Here is an 18824-nt window from a genome sequence, read left to right as displayed (position 1 = left end):
CCTACATAATAATTAGTGGAGTAGGCTTTGTGAGGAGCATAAATGATTAGGGAGAAAAAGCACATTGGGGGAAAGAGGATCTAAGTCTGTCTGTGGCCAAGATTTCCCCAAACCGTAAATGTCTGTGATACTTTCACTTGCAAAGCAGTTTGCATCTGTTCTTTTTTGTGCATACCTACTTTGAATCAGAGCAAGAACTTCACAGAGTTATCCCTGACTATCACAAATCTGCACTGGTCCTTCTCATGTACAGTATTTTTTTTTTTTTAAATGTCGCAGTTATAGACTTTAACCTTTCTTTTAACCTGCAACTTTATCCCTTTCCGAAGTTGCCATGTTAAAAGGCCAATTTAATTCTTGGAAGAATAATTGAATTTTATCTAGTGCTTTCGCTATGTTTAATTTTTAAAAAATGTCATCCTTTCAATCTGTCTTTCTTTGAAAACTCTGCTTTTGAAAATACATTTTCTGTTGTTTCGTTCTTCTGTTCAATCCCATTGTTGTATTTGATATTGTTTCCCAGATATTGGACGCTGTGGTTGCCTCTCTATATACGTGTATGTGTGTATAAATTTATATTTATGTATTCTTTTTGATAACAGGGACTCAGTTTACATTTCTATCAAGTAGGGAGGAGCAAGGATAACTATTTCCGTTTTAGGGACAGGAACACTAAAGCCCAGAGAGGTTAAATTAGTTGTGCAAGATCGTGCAGCGAATCAGGGAGGAAGTGGGATCAAAGTGCTAGATGCTTGACCTCCCCACCTGGGGCACTCCTTGGGCGTATATATTTTTTGATTTCTTAGGGTACCGTCCGCTCTCATCTCTCAGTTTTCCACCACTTGACATGTTGGTTTGTTTTCAGTGTTTTTTTTTTTTTTTTTTTTTATTTCTTTCTCCTTTCTTTTGCTCTAACGTGCCAGAGACACGGACTTGACATCAAAGGCTGGTTTTAATTGATTCGAGAGCTGTTTTCTGTCTTGCTTCCATTGTGAGCTACTGGCTCTTTTGAGCAATAAATAAATGCAAGTTCATGAAGTCATTGTCCATTATGTTCATGGAGGGTGTTCTCCGGGGACCCGTCAGATAGTATTCTTTGTGGCCGTGTGTTGAATTTTTAGAACCTGTATCCCCAACTGCTGGTCCTTGAGTTGTTAGCGATTGATACAGGAACTTCCTGATGGACCATGTGATTCATTGAGCCGAGGCATTGTTGACTAGTTATGGAACGTACCATATTTAGATCATGTTGGAGATGAGAGGACATCGGGTTGGGGTCGAGTCAAAGGAAGGGCATAACTCAGAAGAAATGGGGAAAAGGTACCTACAGAGGTAAACCCAAGCCAAAATATCAAGCAATCTCTGTCCCTCCTTTTCTTTTAAAAGTCTTTGAAAAGACCACCAGTGCTTTGGTGGCCAAACCATGCAGTAGTTAGTTATTCATTCTCAGGCAAAAGAGCTTTGCAGCTTCGGGTGGAGTTTGGTTCAGAGGGCAAGCACCTGTCAGGAGAAGGAGGGCAAGAACTCATCAGGATGTTTCCTGGTCATCACCCAACTTTGTTTCATAAGGACTTAGTGGAAATAGATCTTTTGTGAATGATCGTTTAGAAGGGGGTTGACAGGAAGGGCGTGATGCTTCCTAGACTCTGGGGTCACCCCCTGTACCACCAGCGGTGGGCACCTTTGCAGTGGCAGGAGGGGAAGATAGATTTGTGAACAGATGGGTCATTTCTGGATTTGGGTGTTCTGTTTTTGCCATCATCGTTTGGCTGTGGGTAGAGACACCTGGGTGGAAGGGAGGGGCCAGTCAAGGCCCCGTTCCTCTGGTTTAGGACCACCTGCCAGATGTGTGCTCTTAGAGCAGAGTCTACCCTGTTGCAAGGGTGACCAACCATGAGAGTTTCATAGGTTAAAATAAATGTGGTGTCCTGCCCACACTGAGATATTTGATTTGACTTTTAGAGTCAAGCTGAAGAGATTAACTTCTCAAAGTAGCAAATGAATCCCCAAAGGACAGGTGGTGTGGGCGTTTTTATTTTGGGGAACGTGTTGATCCAACAGCCTGGGAGTCACTCATGTTGATTAGTCCCAGATAGGGTTTAATAGAGAGAAGCAGCTGGGGTAGCCTTTCAGATCCTTACACCTTCCTGCAGAGGACGAGTGCTTCAGCTGTACGAGCCTGTAAATGTTTACTGAGCACTTGTCCCAAACACCATACCTGCCACCAAGAAAAGAGGTGTCAGAAAGATGTAGCCTGTGCGCGCAAGGAGCTAACAACTGGCGTCATTCGACAGCAAGTCGCCTTTAGGTTGTTGGTATCTGTTGGGGAGACCCCCACCTAGGCTTTGGATTGCACCCCGGCAAAAACACCCCCTCTGCCCTGGAGAGCATATATACTAGTGATAAGAGAGATGAGCACAGGGCAGACACACCCTCAGGCTGGTCTCGGTAGGCGTACCCCAAGAGAAGGCTCCCGGAGAGCGCGACTGGCCCGTGCTGACCTCCGTCTGCATGGAATTCAGCTCTCACATGTTAGCCTCATGCTGGGGCACCGATGACCAGGTGAGGTCTTGCTGTTGAAATGAAAAAGAAAAATTGAAGTGCAGTCCTGCACCCTGTTCACCAGCAGTGAGTCCATGGCCATGGCCTAGAAAATGAGAAGACACCCGACAGGCTGTCCAACGGAAAGTATGATTGCCAGGAGGCTCTTACTAGGATTTTTGTCCGAGCCTCTTTCCATGTATTGAACTTGTTCACTTCTTAGACTCAGAGTAAGGAAACAATAACAACCGCAGCAGCTGGGCAGCAGGGGATTTTAAATAACCGACCCTCATCAGGATAGATGACGGGCCTTCTAGTTCCTGGATGAGGAGAGGGGACCTAAAGCATCACCCAGATGAGTAGGAATTTACTTGAAGCTTTGCCTTAAAAAAAAAAAAAAAAATGAGACTAGGGCACCTGGGTGGCTCAGTGGTTGAACATCTGCCTTCAGCCCAGGGCCTGATCCTGGAGACCTGGGATCGAGTCCCACATCGGGCTCCCTGCAGGGAGCCTGCTTCTCCCTCTGCCTGTGTCTCTGCCTCTCTCTCTGTGTCTCTCATGAATAAATAAATAAAATCTTTAAAAATAAATGAGACTGACACCTTGGATTTGAAGTGCCTTGAGGGTCCCCACCTGATACTCTTGCTTCTAAGGTTTCGTCACGTTCTTCAAATCAGAACTGCCAGTGTTGTACTAAGAACTTTCCTCTTACCCAGAAGCTGAGGAGAACAAAGCAGTCAGAGGAAATCCCCCTGCTGCAGCCAGCGAGGAGCTGGAGGCCCAGCCAGTGTGTGTGTGTGTGTGTGTGTGGTGCCCTCCCTCCTGCACTTCTGGGGAGAGAGACTCCCTTCTAACAGGGACCCCTCTGTTGTTGTGGCTGAGAGTTTCTACTTGAGAAGCATAGTTTCCCAGTGATGCCACCGGATTCCTGATGTGTGACACCCCGGGGCAGCATGGTGAAGGACGCCGTTGACTGCCTTGGGGCCCCCAGACAGGCACACCATTGTGAGTCACACTGAGTATGCGAACTCCCCCTTCCCATGACTGGCACTATTCTTAGTACCATTCTCTGCTCCCTGGGACAGAGGTCACTGGGAGCACCGTCCAGTTGGGTGGGTGGGTGGGGCTGGGTACAGGGAGAAGGAGGAAGAGGCTTTAGGGTTTTAGGATATGGTGAAGCAAGGGCAAGAGATGCAGCCCCAGGGATTTGGGCAGAGCTACCCGAGGCAATCCAGAAATGTCCTCTGGGAGAGTCTGTGACTGGGAGCACCAGCCTCATTCCCTTGGTTCAGCAAGTCTGGGCCTTAAGAAGTGCCCATGGCCCAGATACGGGTCGCCAGTGTACATCCAGTCCTGGAGCTGCCTCCCAGCTGTGTGCTTCCATCAGGTGGCCCTCGTATCCCTGCCCAGACCTGAAGTGAACGTGACACCTGGTTGTGGAAGCAAGTGTAAGACTGACTGTCCACGAGTCCGTCCAGGGGATGGACCTACCCCGGACCCAGAATGTGCGCCCTGACCCGGCGTTTGCAACCGCGACAATAATTTGCGTCCTTCCTATTTATGGCTCCCCATAACCCAAAGGGCAGTCTGCAAAAGGGGGGACCCCTGGGTGGCTCAGTGGTGGAGCGTCTGCCTTCTGCTCAGGGCGTGACCCCGGGGTCCCGGGATCGAGTCCTGCATCGGGCTCCTTGCAGGGAGCCTGCTTCCCCCTCTGCCTGTGTCTCTGCCTCTCTCTGTGTATCTGTCATGGATAAATAAATAAAATCTTAAAAAAAAAAAAAAAAGAGTCCTCAAGAAAGAGGAATCTTTGGGGGTGGATCTCACGGGCTCCTTTCATTTGGTGCCACACGCAAGCCTTCTGAAGGCTGAACAGCCCCTTAGGAGACCCATGGCAGGAGCCCTGTGTGTGCCTGTCAGCAAGGGTGGGTTCACAGGATCTGTCTTCCAGAATCGGGGGAAGGAGACTTGAGCTGACATCACCGTGTTTTGCCTTTGCTTGTTGTGAAGCTGACCAGAGACATTTCTCCCCATTAAAGTCCGTATGCTTTTGTTAGGCATCTGGTTTTCCTATTTAGGCTCCCTCTTGCCTGCGGTGTAAATAGGAAAAAAAGAAGTTTGAGAGCACCTCACCCACGATCTGGGCTCCTAGTTCCCAAGTTTCACAGTTTTATGTTCCTTATGAACAGAGGAAGATTCACCATGGGGAAAACAAACAAACAAACCCACAGACGACAAGAATTCACCCTGCCGCCGCCGCCCCACCACCCGGCCCCACAGGCAGACACGGATCACACACAGGCCTGCGACGTGTCCGTTCGGGCCGTGGCACCGGGCAGGAGAAACAGCAAGGGTAGTCCTGTCCGTCGTCCCTGCCTCTGGGAGCTGCTGCCAGCGACGGGACTTAAACTCCCCGCTTTGCACTTTCTGGCTGCCCCGTCTCAAGGGCCAGGGACTGGGAGGCGTTCTTGGGCCTTTCTCTTGGGGGCCTGGAATGTGGCTGCTGCTCCCCGCCAATGACCAGGATGTGCCTGGGCGGAAGGATCCCGATCTGTCCTTCCTTCCTCTCCCGCAGCTTGGTGTGACTAGCCCTCCGCTCTCCAAAGGGATGTGAAGATGAATAGTGGGAAAGAGGTTTGAAGGTAGATAGTGGGAGGGAGAAGGTGAAATTACAGCCTAACAGCCACGAGGGGACTGACCCGTTGGGCTGGAAAGGTCACCTGTGGAGATGAACCACAAGGTCACCAGTGGTCGGATGGTCAGGAGAACCGTTGGCCATGCAGTGTCCTGAGTCTGCTGTGACAAGTGAAAAAGAGATGCTTTAAAAAAAAAAAAAAAAACTTGGTCCTTTTACCCATTGGCTCCCCTCAGCCAGCCAGGCTGTTGGGAGGCCAGCTTCCAGGACAAAGCAGCGTGAAGATGAAGGGCTTGGGGGTCAGACTGCTTGGGCTCCACTCAATGGCCATTTTACTCCTTAGTGGCCTTGGACGAGGCCATGGACACAAGGGACACAGTACCTCAGTTTTATCTGTTGTAAAAATGGTGAAAGCAGGGCAGCCCCAGTGGCGCAGTGGTTTAGTGCCGCCTGCAGCCCGGGGTGTGATCCTAGAGGCCCGGGTTCGAGTCCCACGTTGGGCTCCCTGCATGGAGCCTGCTTCTGTCTCTGCCTCTCTCTCTCTCTCCCTTTCTCTCTCTCTCTCTCTCTGTGTCTCTATGAATAAATAAAATATTTTAATAAAAAAAATTGTAAAAGCAAATTTGATAATCTACTCCCTGGAGTTATCTTTAGGAATAAATGGGATGAATATAAAGCATCCCACGCAGTGTCTGGTGCATAGTAAGTACACAACTCCCAACTTTTGTTTGCTTTTTTCTTTGTCTGGGGCCTTTTTTTTTTTTTAAGTTTTTATGTATTTATTCATGAGAGACACAGATTGAGAGAGAGAGAGAGAGAGAGAGAAGCAGATTCTCTGTGGGGAGCCAGATGCGGGATTCAATCCCAGCACCCTGGGATCATACCCTGAGCCAAAGGTAGATGCTCAACCACGGAGCCACCAGGAGTCCCTGTCTGGGGTCTTAAAGCAACTGCCCTGTCTTAGGTCTCCAATCTGTGGCCTTGGCCCAGGAGAGGACTGTAGACTCCAGGGCCCATTCCCATAGTTTGAGTAGTTGACTTTTCTTTGTCATATCTCTCTTGAGAATAATATTAAGACAGCGATGTCCTCTGGGGTAGAGTCATTTTGCGCCGCCTCAGGAAATCTGGTCTTTGGCAAGGGTTGTTACAACTGCTTTTTTCTGAGTTTCTTTGCTACCTGAAATTCCATAGCATTTCTTAGTAGAGACGTGTACTTAGCCTGCCCATCCAGGACGGCTTCTCAACGGATTCCTCACGTAGGGTCACGTTTCATCCAGTGAGCCGAGCCGGGCAGTAGTGGCTGGCAACGTTAACTCAACTCCCAACAAATCTGCAAATGTGCCTGAGTTGTATGCGAAATGGTGTTTTAACAGGGGGTGAAACGGAAGAGGGTAGAGCTTTCCCGGTGAACGGTCTGGGCTGTTTCTTTGAATATTATTTTGTAGGATCCACTGAATCATTTTTTTAAATAAATTTATTTTTTATTGGTGTTCGATTTGCCAACATAAAGAATAACACCCAGTACTCATCCCGTCAAGTGCCCACCTCACCACTAAATCATTTTATTCTAGAGTATGCATAAGGTATTTCTTACAGGATGGTTTTAAGGTGCTCAAGGTGCATTCCCAGCAAATAAGGTAGAGCTATTTCATCTTCCATATTTAGCTTGGACTGTGGGGAGGAGGATACGGAGAATCTCCTCCAGCAGACAGTCGCATATCCAGGTCGGTGCCTATGGCCCAGGTGCTTGGATCCTGAAGGCCTGGGCACTAGAGCCAGCACCACCACTTTCTCACTGTGCCCTGGTGCAAAATCACATCGTTTTTTTCTTTTCCTGCTTTAATAGAATGGAAAGAGTAAGACCAGTTGTGCTTTGCCTATAGAGAGGTCCAGGGTGTGGATTTTAGGAGTCAGCAAAATGATGCATGTGAACGTACCTTGTAGAAGTATAAGCTCTAACAAGAGATCACCCCTCTAGATTGTAAAGAACATTTCTGGTTTTAGATTTATTTATTTATTTATTTGATTTGTGTGTGTGTGTGTGTGTGTGTGTGTGTGTGTGTGTGTGTTTAGATTTAAAAAAGCTGGTCTCCCATTGAATTACACTTTACTCTTGATGGGACAAATCTGAAGCTCAGGTTAAAGGTTAGAGCTCTAGAAAGTCAAGTTTTCCTGTGTGAGTTAGAGTGTGCCTGGCTTCCTACATCTGCATGGACTGGCTCTTTCTCAACCCTGCTCTGTCCAGATGGCTTCCGAGATGGTGTAGACATCTCACAAGCACCACGGACTGTTGAACCCATCTTTGTTTCTCTGGCTATACCCATAAACTAGATAGGAATCACTGGCAGCATTGTCATATCTGAACAGGAAGTTATCTTAAAAGGAAATTTGTTAGCATAAATCCTTTAGCATAAGATAAATTGATGATCAGAGTATGTCTGGCTTTCCAGAACTAAGATCTTGGCAGTGTTGATGTCTAAGACAAGAGAACTGTGTGTGTGTGCACATAAGTTAGAATATACTGAACCCATAAATGATGTCTGAGACGGTCCTCACCTGACCTCTGAGGATTTTGTGGAGGGGCAGGTGAATCCCTTACAGAGTGATGGCGTCCTCCTTTCTTAGCTTGGGTGCCTGCCTGTGAGTGGGCCTGGTGGGGAACGGGATGGTGGTGGAGAGTATTATGACCTTATGACCGAAAGAATATCTAACTTCTGTGTCCTTGTTCGATGACCCCAGCATAGGGATCCTTGTCACTGACGAAGCAGGGGCCAGAGGCTAAGACAGAAAAGCATTTCTGGGGTTGGACTTCAGATTGGAACTGGCAAAGATCTTCCTTAGTTACTATCTTTATTCCTAGTTAAGGCAAAAATAATGAGTCAGTGCTTGAAGGCACAAAAGATTGTGCTGCCTTAGGATATCCCAGAGGATTCATCTAGTAATAATTTTCTTTCTAGGGTTTGCATAGCAGCAGACATGGACTGACCTTGGAGTCAGTCAAAATAATATTGATAAGACAAGGGTATATTGTAAGGTTTTTGTGTTTTTGTTTTTTTTTTCCCCAGTAGGAAGTTTTCCACCTTGCAGTCCTTTTGAACTCATAGCACCTCCTCCAACATTTGTGCTATGTGCTGCCTTCATTCTCTCGGGGCTGGATGGACTGGAGGGGAGGCAGGAGGAGTGCTATATAATGGGATTAATTGCTGGCAGTGCTGAGCATCTGGTGTAATGATTCACAATGGCTTGTGTTTCCAGGCAGTGGACCAATCCAGCTGTGGCAGTTTCTTCTGGAATTACTCACTGATAAATCCTGTCAGTCTTTTATCAGCTGGACAGGAGATGGCTGGGAGTTCAAGCTTTCTGACCCAGATGAGGTAAGAGGGGAGTGGCTTGAGAGCCCTGTGTTGGAGGAGGATGAGAGTGAACTCTGGAAAGTGGTGATGTGGGCCTGGATGACATTTTCTGGGATTCCAGCCCCACCTCTGCCCCTTGGTCCTTGTATGACCTCGAGCCAGTGACAAAGCCTGCCTGAGACTTGAGTTGCATCCTTTGGACAACAGAGAAAATATCTACACTGCCCATTTGTTTCCCAGGATTCATGGAAACGATACATAAGAAATGCCTGGCACATGGCGAGCCTTCATAAATACGGGTTGCCTTTTCTGACTTGGCACTTGTCCTGGTCCCATGGCCCTGTGAATCTAGAAGGGGGTCGGACAATTCAAGAGGTCTTGGAAGACCAGGACAATCTGTTCATTAATTCATGATTTTATTCAACAAATGCATGTGGAGCGGTTGCTCTGTGCCCTGCCCCATTCTGAGCACGACAGATTTGAAAACACCGACCAAGAGAGACAACATCTCGGGTCTGGCTGACTAGAAGATAGGATCCTCTGGTGTAGAAAAAAATTCTTCCCTTTGATGAAACACAGGCATGACTGCAGCTTAGCCCTGCCCCACTGTCTCACGTTAAATTTCATGCTTGCAGAGCGAAGGTATCCTACCAACAACATGAGGAAAGAGGAGAGTCTATAGTGTTGCTTATCTTTTTTCCCCCCATTATCAGGCACCTTAACTCTATTATATAGAAACACAAGGTCAATATATTTTCATTACTTTGAGCATTCTTGCCCAGCTCTTTTGAAAACTGGAATTCAGAATAAGTGGGTGAGAAAAAGATCTTCCATCCACTTGAATCTCAAGCCATCTTACCTGAACAACATCATGGGTCACGATGACGGGATATGGGGGCAAATAAACATATGTACTTGGATCATCCCATAGGTATTTACCCTGTCTCTTTTTCATTTTTTATTTTTAAATTTCAGGTGGCCAGGAGATGGGGAAAAAGGAAAAACAAACCTAAGATGAATTATGAGAAACTGAGCCGTGGCCTACGCTACTATTATGACAAAAACATCATCCACAAGACAGCGGGTAAACGCTATGTGTACCGCTTTGTGTGTGACCTGCAGAGCCTCCTGGGCTACACACCTGAGGAACTCCACGCCATGCTGGACGTCAAGCCCGATGCCGACGAGTGATGGACACCACAGGGCTCGGGGAAACTCTGCTGAGACATTTTGAAGAACAACCATGTCGGTCGGACTCTTAATTTTTAATTGTTATTCTATTTTTAATTTTCCAGAACTCATTTTTTTACATTCAGGGGTGGGAGCTAAATGAGCTGCAGCTATAATCAATTGTGCGCAGTTGGAAAAAAAGAGAGCCAGGACTTGTGGGGTGGGTGGGACAAGAAATTCTTGAGCAAATTTTCAGGAGAGAGAGAGAAGGGTCTTCTTAGAAGCTTGAAGGATCTGGCTTAAGGGAGGAGGAGACGAATGTGTACCATTATTTCTAAAAATCATCCATAAAAAAAATGTGTCTTGAGTTATGGATCTATTAGCAAAAGAAATTGAGACATCAGGAGTCATGAGACCCATGAAAGGCAATTACCTTGCTTTTGTTTTAAGGTCTGGGAGGGCAAAAAAAAAAAAAAAAAAAAAGAGGGAGGTGGGATAAAACATTTGTGTGGGGGATGCACTAAAAAACAAGGACTATTTACTTTTGACTCGACTTTTGAAACAAAGATGGACTTCAATGGAGAGGGGCCCAAACTGTTTTTGTGTTAAAATCTATTTTATTAAATTTTGTGCCAGTATTTTTTTTTTTTCTTAAAAATCGTCTTAAGCTCTAAGGTGGTCTCAGTATCGCGGTATCATGCAAGTTTGTTTTTATTTGCCGGCTGAGAATTCTGTCAAAGTGCAAGGAAACTGTTTATATAGACCCCACTGGAAATGCAAAGTGCTGTCACTGAGATCGGGGATCCCAAATTCATGTGACTTCTATATGAAGTGAAAAAAATATATCACGCTGACTTGGGCACAAGGGACCTGTGCATGTGAATTTCATCTGGGTTTTAAAAAAGGATCACACCCCTCTACTTACCCGTCATTAGTGGATTCTCGGGGTTTGGACTTAACATTGAACTAAGAAGCATTAAGTCTTTGAACTGAATGTATTTTGCAGCCCTGGTTTTGGATCACGGTCGCTGTAGGAGCACTGTTGAAGTCATAGAAAGGAGATTGAAAGAGGAAGAATGACTTGTTGCTTTGTTGGTTCTATACCTGCAACATTTATGACTTGGAATAAACGCTGTGTGCATGGGCATTACCCCTCAGGTCTTAGGAAGTAAGTCCTGAATGCATGTCATCCCAGACCAACACTCTATACTTTCTCCTTTTCCCAGCATTCCACCTTTATTGCTTCCCCCCTCACCCCCACTACCCTGTTACCCAGTAGAGAGAAATGTACAGCTTTCCGACCCGTGAGTAAAAGAGCAATGTGGTCATGGCATGAGTTGACGGGTGTCTGACAAAGCCATTCAGACATCCTGGGTTTTAGGGACAGTGGAAATTAAGGTTGCATAGAAGTAAAATGTGGCTTGGCTGTCTTTGGGAAGAGAAGCGCACGGCTTTCCTTTGAAGAGTTGAAGCTAGCGGAGTCAGGTGTCAGGTGAGGCTGTGTATTGCAGACACTGTGAGGGCCTGTGCTTGGATCTGTTTTCCTGGCACAGGGTAAGTGAGGGTGAATGATTGCAGAAGAGGCGAATGACATGAGGACTAAGGAAACATAAGAAAAGGAGCTTGAGTGAAGAAAATGAGGTGGTCCGTGAGATCCGAATAGATTTCTAGTTCCTCCCGAAGTTCAACGACAAGCTGAAAGGACCGGGGCAGTGTTGAAGGGTGGTCTGCAAATGTTTGGATTTATTCCCCGGGCGGGGAGGGTAGGAACCAATGTATGACCAGTGGGAAAAAGTGCCTAATACACTCAAGCCCCCCTGCCCCAAATAGATGCCTGATTAAAAAGGTTGCTGACAGAGGGACAGCTCTCGCGGACTTCAGTGGGAGAGGGGAAGAGACATTGAAGGTGGGCTCCAGCTGAGAGACTGCAAGTACTACCTACCTGCTAGCGAATCTTCGAGAAAGTGGATCCTTGACTCCCGGGTCCTCTTGCAGACCCTGACTTATCAGGAACTTAGCTCTGGGGTTCATGAGTCTGCTCACTCTGATACATCGGAGCGTCCACTTGGGAAGCAAAGGCAGACTTGGCTTCCAGATGCAGATGCCTTAATGAAGCTCTCGAAATATTTTAGGAGCTGCTCAGGGAGTGTTAGGCGGAACCGTTGGGCTACATTGTTTCCTCTTAGACTATGTGATCTTTGTTGGGCACTGGCCAAGGCGTGCGTGTGTGCGTGTGCGTGTGCGTGCGCATGTGCTTGCAGATGTGCAGAACTGCCGCTAAAATAATAACCTGGGTTTTTCGGTTAAGTCTTTCCACGTTTCAGTAGGGGGCAAGAGTAGAACCAAGGCAGGGCATCGGCCTTTGCTTGCTGTCCGCAACCTGGCATAACATGACTTTGTCTCAGTGCACCAGCCTTTCCTTTGGAATTTATGCTGAGAACTCCCCTTGTGTGAGTGTGTCGAAGTCCTGCAGTAGCTCCGTAGCAGATAAGAGATAAGGAAGTGCCTCCTCATGCTCCTCATCCCGCTTGTTTGCGAAGAGGCCTCTCTCCTCTAGGTCCGCCATTTTCAGTATTTGTAGCTAGTGCGCTAGTGAAGACAGCTTTGTCCATCTGGCCAGATGCTTTTTTTCTCCTTCTGTCCAGAGGCCAGAGACCATCCCAGGAAGAGTGGTGGGTGGTTTATACACTGGAAATGTAGCAGAATTGTTGCATTTATGCTTTTTAAAAACACATGTTAACTTCAGAGGAAGGATGGGCGAATCTGGTTTAGTGATGAAACCCTTGTTTTCCTGGAGAAGCCTTAACCCATGTTGGTTTTGGTGGTCGGGTTCAGGGTCACTTTTGTTTCCCTCTCCATGCAGGGGAGGGACTTCCCTACACAGAGCCCCGGTTTTGTGGCTTTGGGGATTGGAGGTGGCATTCGAAGATCAGATGTGCTTTTCCTCACTTTGGAGACGAACACTCTGGGTTTTAGAGCATTAACCTGCCTAATCTTCATGGTGAAAATCACACCTTCTCTGTTCTAGTCATGCTGTGCATGCTGCTTTCTGTTGGGGTCTATATAAATGTGTTGAACTCATATCTACATTCCAAAGAAGTTTCAAGGAACCATAAATATATGTATACATATACATATATAAAGTATATATATTAAAATGAAATTATCTCTATCAGGAATACTGCCTCAGTTACTGAACTTTTTTTAAGAATACTTTTTTTTTTAAGCTGAGAAGTATAGGGGTGAAAAAGATGTTATATTGTGTTTGACTATTTTCCAACTTGTATTTTCATATAATTTATATTTTTTAAAAGCTGAACATTTAAAAGCAAGATGAAAAAAAAAGGAAAAGCAGGTGCTTTTTAAAAATCAGAACTGAGGTAGCTTAGAGATGTAGCGATGTAAGTGTCTATGTGTTTTTTTTTTAAATGCAAAAAAAATTTCTTATGGGGGAGTTTTTTGTTTGTTTATTTTAGTAGCTGATGCTGGCACATCATTTTGCTGGAGAGTTTTTTATATACTGTAGCCTGATTTCATATTGTATTTTAAACTGTGTGAGATTAAAGACAAAGAAATTCATTCATAACAATGTGGGTTTGGCTCGATTCTTTCCTGTCTGGTGCATGTGTGAAAAAGCAGGACAGACCCACCAACCAGAGACGAGCACAGGAGGAAATGCAGTTCAGTCTTGCTGATCTCACTGTGTCAAGACCAGTTCAGATAAAGATTTCCCAATAAACTTATAATGATAATACAGGGAAGTATAATGCAATGCCCCGATTATTGGCTGTGCGGTGTCATCCTTTGTGGAATGTTCCTGGCCTCGTCACACCACATCTTGTTCATGTCTGAATGAACTAAGAGCCACGTGAAGCAAATTTTTAATGACTCAACAGATAAACATTTGATTTCAACTGAGTAAAGTTCCTGATGTATTAACACAGAAAGTCGAACATTTTAGTTGATGCTTTGGACGTGAACAGGATTCTGGTTTCTTCTTTCGATACGAATTTTGCTCTGTGAAAACTTGGCCCGATCACATTCATCTCCTTGGCCCTGACTCTTTCATTGAGGCTGAAAATGGGGAATGCTCATATCTGTCAGAACCCCCAGCAGCCCCCGTCATAAATAAAATCATATTTATAAGCGCTTTGGGGAGGAGCGCTTAGGAACACATCCTGCGTGGTACTTTTCTCTTGTTGTTGAAACTGTAGAAGGTGGATGTTTTTAATTAACACCAGCATTTGCAACATGAATCCCGACTCACAGCTGGAAAGGGAATTTTTGCTGAATTGTTCACAAAGAGAGCTCTGTTTTTGGAAAATCTGTTTCTCCCAGCCTGGAGCTTGAGGTTTGCTGAGTGCACATTGAACATTGACTGTGTGGTCTAGTGGTTACAGAGCTGGACTGGCCACGGCGGGACGGCGCTGACAGGGAGGTGGGTGGCTCTGGATCTTCCATCTCAGCCAAGCTACCACCACTCACGGGGAGACTCACTCAAGATGGCTTGAGGTCCTTATATTTTTTAGTCTTCAGCTGCAAACCCAAGCAAAGACGCAACTCCTGAGCCAACCTGAGGCCACATCTGAGCCATCTCCCCTTGAATAAACAGTGCACAGAGAATAGGTTTCTGCCTTAGTCAAGAATTGGGTCAGAGAGCTTACCTTCGGTAAGCCAAGCTGCTATTCTCCCCCAAAGGATCTGATTTAATGCTGAACAGGTTAAAAGATACAAGCAAGATATGCTTGAATGAAAAAAATAAGCCTCTACCTCTGTTTCTCCAACTAGGAGCTAGACTTGAGAGGGGAAGTCTCAGTTTGGTGATTTCCCTTAATGATACTGCCGAGACCGCCATATTGAAGCTGTGGTGGTGGCAGCTGGGCCAGAGGCAGTGTCTTCTCGAACGACTGGAGGATTTGGGGGACTAGGGTAAGGTGAAGATAAAAAGAGATGCAGGGAAAAGGGGGAAATCATTCAGAAGAGGCAGGTCATCAAAAACCCGTAGATTTGACAGGCTTTCACGGGGTTGTAGGGTTAGGTAATTGCCCAAGGCTAATCTGGCTCACCACTGCCATGGCTTTGGAGCAAACTATAATACTCATGCCACACAAACAAACAACAACAGAAACGAAAACAGGAACAGCAGAAGTTTCCTGTATAATGAGGTGTAACTATTTTAACCTAAAAAGGAAGAGGCTTGTGATTTGTACTTTGGGTAAAATGAGGCAGGCAATGGACATGAGAAGTTACATGTGGGCAGACCGTGGGCTGATTGTGCACCACGCAGATGTTCAGTTTGGCCTCCACAGTCGTGGGACTCACCTCTGCAGCTCAAGGAACAGTGTACTACAGTAGGGTCATGGGTGGTCTTTGAATACTGGTGTTCCTCTGTAGCAATGGCCCATGGTCGACACTGAGTGTAAGATGCCCCTCAAATTGAACACGAATCTCCTGATTCTAGAAGGAAGTCAGCCCCACACATTGACACTCCTGCCTGGTCCTTGTAGAATTTGACTTCATGACCCTTATGGGGATAGCCATCTATTCACATCCCGTGTTGACTTGGCATGAAGCTCATTTTATTCTAGAAGCTACAGTGGAAGGGAGTACAAGAGGTCATCGTGTTCATCGGCACCATCTGACTTCTGAGCCCTTGTTCTTTCCATTATGCCAGGCTGCCACCAACAGCTCCAAAAGGTCTCCTTTGATGATGTTGGCTAATGGCCCCCTGTCCGTGGGAACCACAGCCCCAGTTACTAGGAGGTACACTTCCCAACATCAAACACAGGACGACAGTCTTTTTTCTAGAAGGACACTTTTCCACTTCCACAACTCTGCTTCTGCTTTTCCCCAGTGGTGGCTCCGGGAAGGTGGTTGATGATGCAATTTCCGTTGTACAGAGGCCTTCTTCTGGCTCAGATACAGAGACGCTTGACCTGGGTATTCTGCCCTTGCCATTTTATGGGCGAACAGACTCAGTAGGCTGCTGAGTGTTCACTGCTCTTTGAGATCCCTCCATGCTCTGAGAATCCTCCCCTAAGAACAACAAATAACAGAAGAGAAAAGCACTTTCCTGGCACTTCTGGCAATGAGGCAGAGACTTAAGGATTCTGATTAAAGCAGGTGTTGATCAATTGGTGAAAATTAGAAAAGGCTTGAAGTTGAGATAAAAAACACTCATTGAGAATTTAAAACAGCACAGTAGGAAGTAAGATGGCTCGGCTTTGCCTCTACCCCTTGGCCAGAGCCATTTCCTGTTTTACTCAGTGTTCCAATCCCTTTTCCCTTTTCCATTTTCCTGGAAAAAATATTTCTATCCTGAGAAAGCCTGGTTCATTCAATTGCCTGGTCTATCTCAATGTGCTGACGTCCAAAGTAATGATAGTGACGACCATCTGCCCATGGCAACCCAAGAGAATCAACAATGACCACCAGGTCTCATGACGCATGGTGCAATCCCCAGAGCCCTTGTGAGTTCACAGTCCTGTCCCTAATCTCTCATCCCTGCCACTCAGGCTCTAGTGTTCTCTAGACCACAGCATTTTTACAGAGCTTTGATGTCAGGTCAGCTCTGGTCACTACATGTGGTACCACGTGTAGGAGCGAGGAAGTTTTCAGCAGCCACTTGTGGGAATTACAGGGGGTCAAGAGATAGTCACTGCCTTCTTCTCCCTGCCCAATCCACATTGTCGGACTGAGCTACTGACCCTGGGAAGTAGCAGGCTATTTTTAATTTTTTTACAGGCAAATCTTGAAATTTCAGCTGTGACACTGCTTCTCTCCTTTCAGGGGCTGTCCCCCAGATGTGCCTGGAAATAGTAAGTGACTCAAAGAGGTGGCAACAGTCTTCACAAGGCTGGAAAGTTGATGAAGCCTATTGGCTTTGATCTGGGACTCCCTTGTTGAGGCAAGGATATCCCAAATGTTAGGAGGAGAGATGGGATTGGGCACTTTGAAAGGGCTTGGGGAATGGTGTAGTGTGTTCATATGAAGTAGTCCTTGCTCATACAGCTCACAGGGGAGCACAAGTTCAGAACCCCCAAAGTAATTGAATTGGGGAATCTTCTCTGCTAATCTTGGGTAGACCAATTTTGTCCCATTGGTTCTGATTTCCATGAAAATCAGAAAGTTTACAATTACAGAGCCAAGACACTTTTTATCTGAGATGTTTACATACTAGGGGAAAGATAAGAATGATGGTAAAGACAATGTCCAGTGTTTGAAGGGTAAATAGACATTTCGTTCAGGTATCTGTTTTCTCTTGGTCAAGTTTTCATGATGACAGCACAGACCTGTGTACTTGAACCCAAGGGGATTTAGTGTTGTCTTTACTGACCGACTTCAGACCACTGGGGTAGCGAATGGACTTATCCGGGCTCAGGCTTCTTGCTCAGGAGCAGGTAGGAGAACCAGATGGGCACCTGCATGATGATGGGGCATGTTCGCTGTTCTGGGCACCCATGTGTGCAGCCTGCTTGAAATCCTAGAATAGAAATCCCACAAATTCCAGATTGCCTTCTCGGCCACCACAAGTAACAACTGCAAACTGGAAACGCAGCCAGCAAAGACTGAATTAAAACAAGAGTGACCACAAAGCCTGGTGTACCTGGGACATTCCCAAGGTCTACCCATTGTCTGGGAATAATCATTCATAGCAGTTCCTCCCACTTCCATTACACTTTATGCGGTCTCCTTATAAAACCCGTTAATGGCCTAGAAGCAAACACCAGATTTCAAAATCCTACATTTTCCAGCTAACAGGGACCTTGAAGATGATCTAGGCCAACCTCTTCAATGAGGCATGCATGAACTCAAAGTCAAGAGAGGCCAAAAGACTTGCGCATAGTCACCCGATTAGTGACAGAACTGGCAACCAGAAAGCACATCTGATTGCCCCCGTGTCCTCTCAGTCCTATCCTTCTTCCTTTACCATATTGGACCTCATCCAACTTCCAGGCAACACATCCCAGTCTAAAGTTGACCCTCACTGATTCAGAATTGATCATGAGAATTCTTTCTATTAGTTCTGGTAGATTCCAACAGTCTGCTAAGTGCTCATGTTCAGGTTGTGAACGGGGAGGTCCTGGGGTGGCAGTAGGTCTTAACATCTGGCTTTCAGAAACTGAAAGTGCAGGAGGCATGAAATTGCAATTTATGAGACTATAGGATGTCACGGCTGGAAGGTACCCTAGGCGATGATACTACTGAACAAATTTATTCAGGTTGCAACATTCATGGAACACCTGCTCTGTGGTTGGCGCTGGACTCAGGGTTAGGGAAACCATAAGGAAAAGACAGACCCAACTTTTCCCTTTCCTCTGCTTTTAGTAAATTAAGACTGTAGGCAAGTCAAGGGAGAATGACTATCCAGTGCAATAATAGTACGATGTGACATCTAGGAGGAGCACCCATCCTGGAAGAATTTATGCCCTAAAGGTGAGCAGCAGTCAGCCAAGCGGAAAGGGAAGGAGGTTCAGGTTGAGGTTCTAGAGGTGAGAAAGTTCATGGACTGAGAGAGAAACTGGAAGTCCTTTTGCAGAACCAGAGCACAGGGTGAAATGGAGTAGTGGTGAGTGGTGAGGAGGGGGAGATGGAGGGATGATTCTGAGCCTCATGCCCTCCTGAAGGCTAACCTCTGGAGGCCTGAGGACCTTCCTGCAGGCCAACTCACACGATCTGATCGTTAGAAACATTGTTCTATCTGCAAAGCGGAGAACCCATCAGAGGGCCCAAGGATAGAGGCAGGAGGACCGGTTAGAAAATGGTTCCATGTGTCCAGAAGAGAAGCCTGCAAGGGGATGAGCAGTGAGCAGATCAGAAAGGTCCTCAGGAGATATAATCTCTAGGACCAGGGGACCGGTCAGTGTGGGTGAGCGGTGGGCCAGTGTGCCAGGACCGGGACTTGGGGGGTATGCAACGATGACTTGTCTGTGGCCACAATATCATCATGCTATGGATTTCAGCTCTGGAAAGAACCTTAGAGATAAAGCTCAATCCCCTCATTGTGGGGCTAAAGGGTTTGAGGTGGGAGGGTTTAGGGGATTTACCTGAGACCACCTTGCTAACTGGTGACAGAGGCAAAATTAGGTCATAGGTCTTCTGACTCCAGGGTCCACCCTATGTATCTG

General features: G+C 46.3%; 1 protein-coding gene across 8 annotated transcripts in view; it reads left to right on the top strand.

Annotated features, from left to right (window-relative positions):
• Nucleotides 1–13285, top strand: part of ETS1 (ETS proto-oncogene 1, transcription factor) — a 130981-nt gene extending 117696 nt beyond the window's left edge. For all 8 annotated transcript variants that reach the window (XM_072822668.1, XM_072822671.1, XM_072822667.1 and 5 more), the window contains 2 exons: nt 8429–8547; nt 9502–13285. In XM_072822668.1, coding sequence (XP_072678769.1) covers nt 8429–8547; nt 9502–9717 — 335 coding nt within the window. In that variant the 3' untranslated portion in view covers nt 9718–13285. The remainder of the gene's footprint in view (nt 1–8428; nt 8548–9501) is intronic.
• The last annotated feature ends 5539 nt before the right edge of the window (nt 13286–18824 follow it).

Source organism: Canis lupus, chromosome 3, assembly GCF_048164855.1.
Source record: "Canis lupus baileyi chromosome 3, mCanLup2.hap1, whole genome shotgun sequence".
Lineage (NCBI taxonomy): Eukaryota > Metazoa > Chordata > Mammalia > Carnivora > Canidae > Canis > Canis lupus.
The sequence above is the reverse complement of the archived record's forward strand: the minus strand, read 5'-3'. Positions and strand labels throughout refer to the sequence as shown.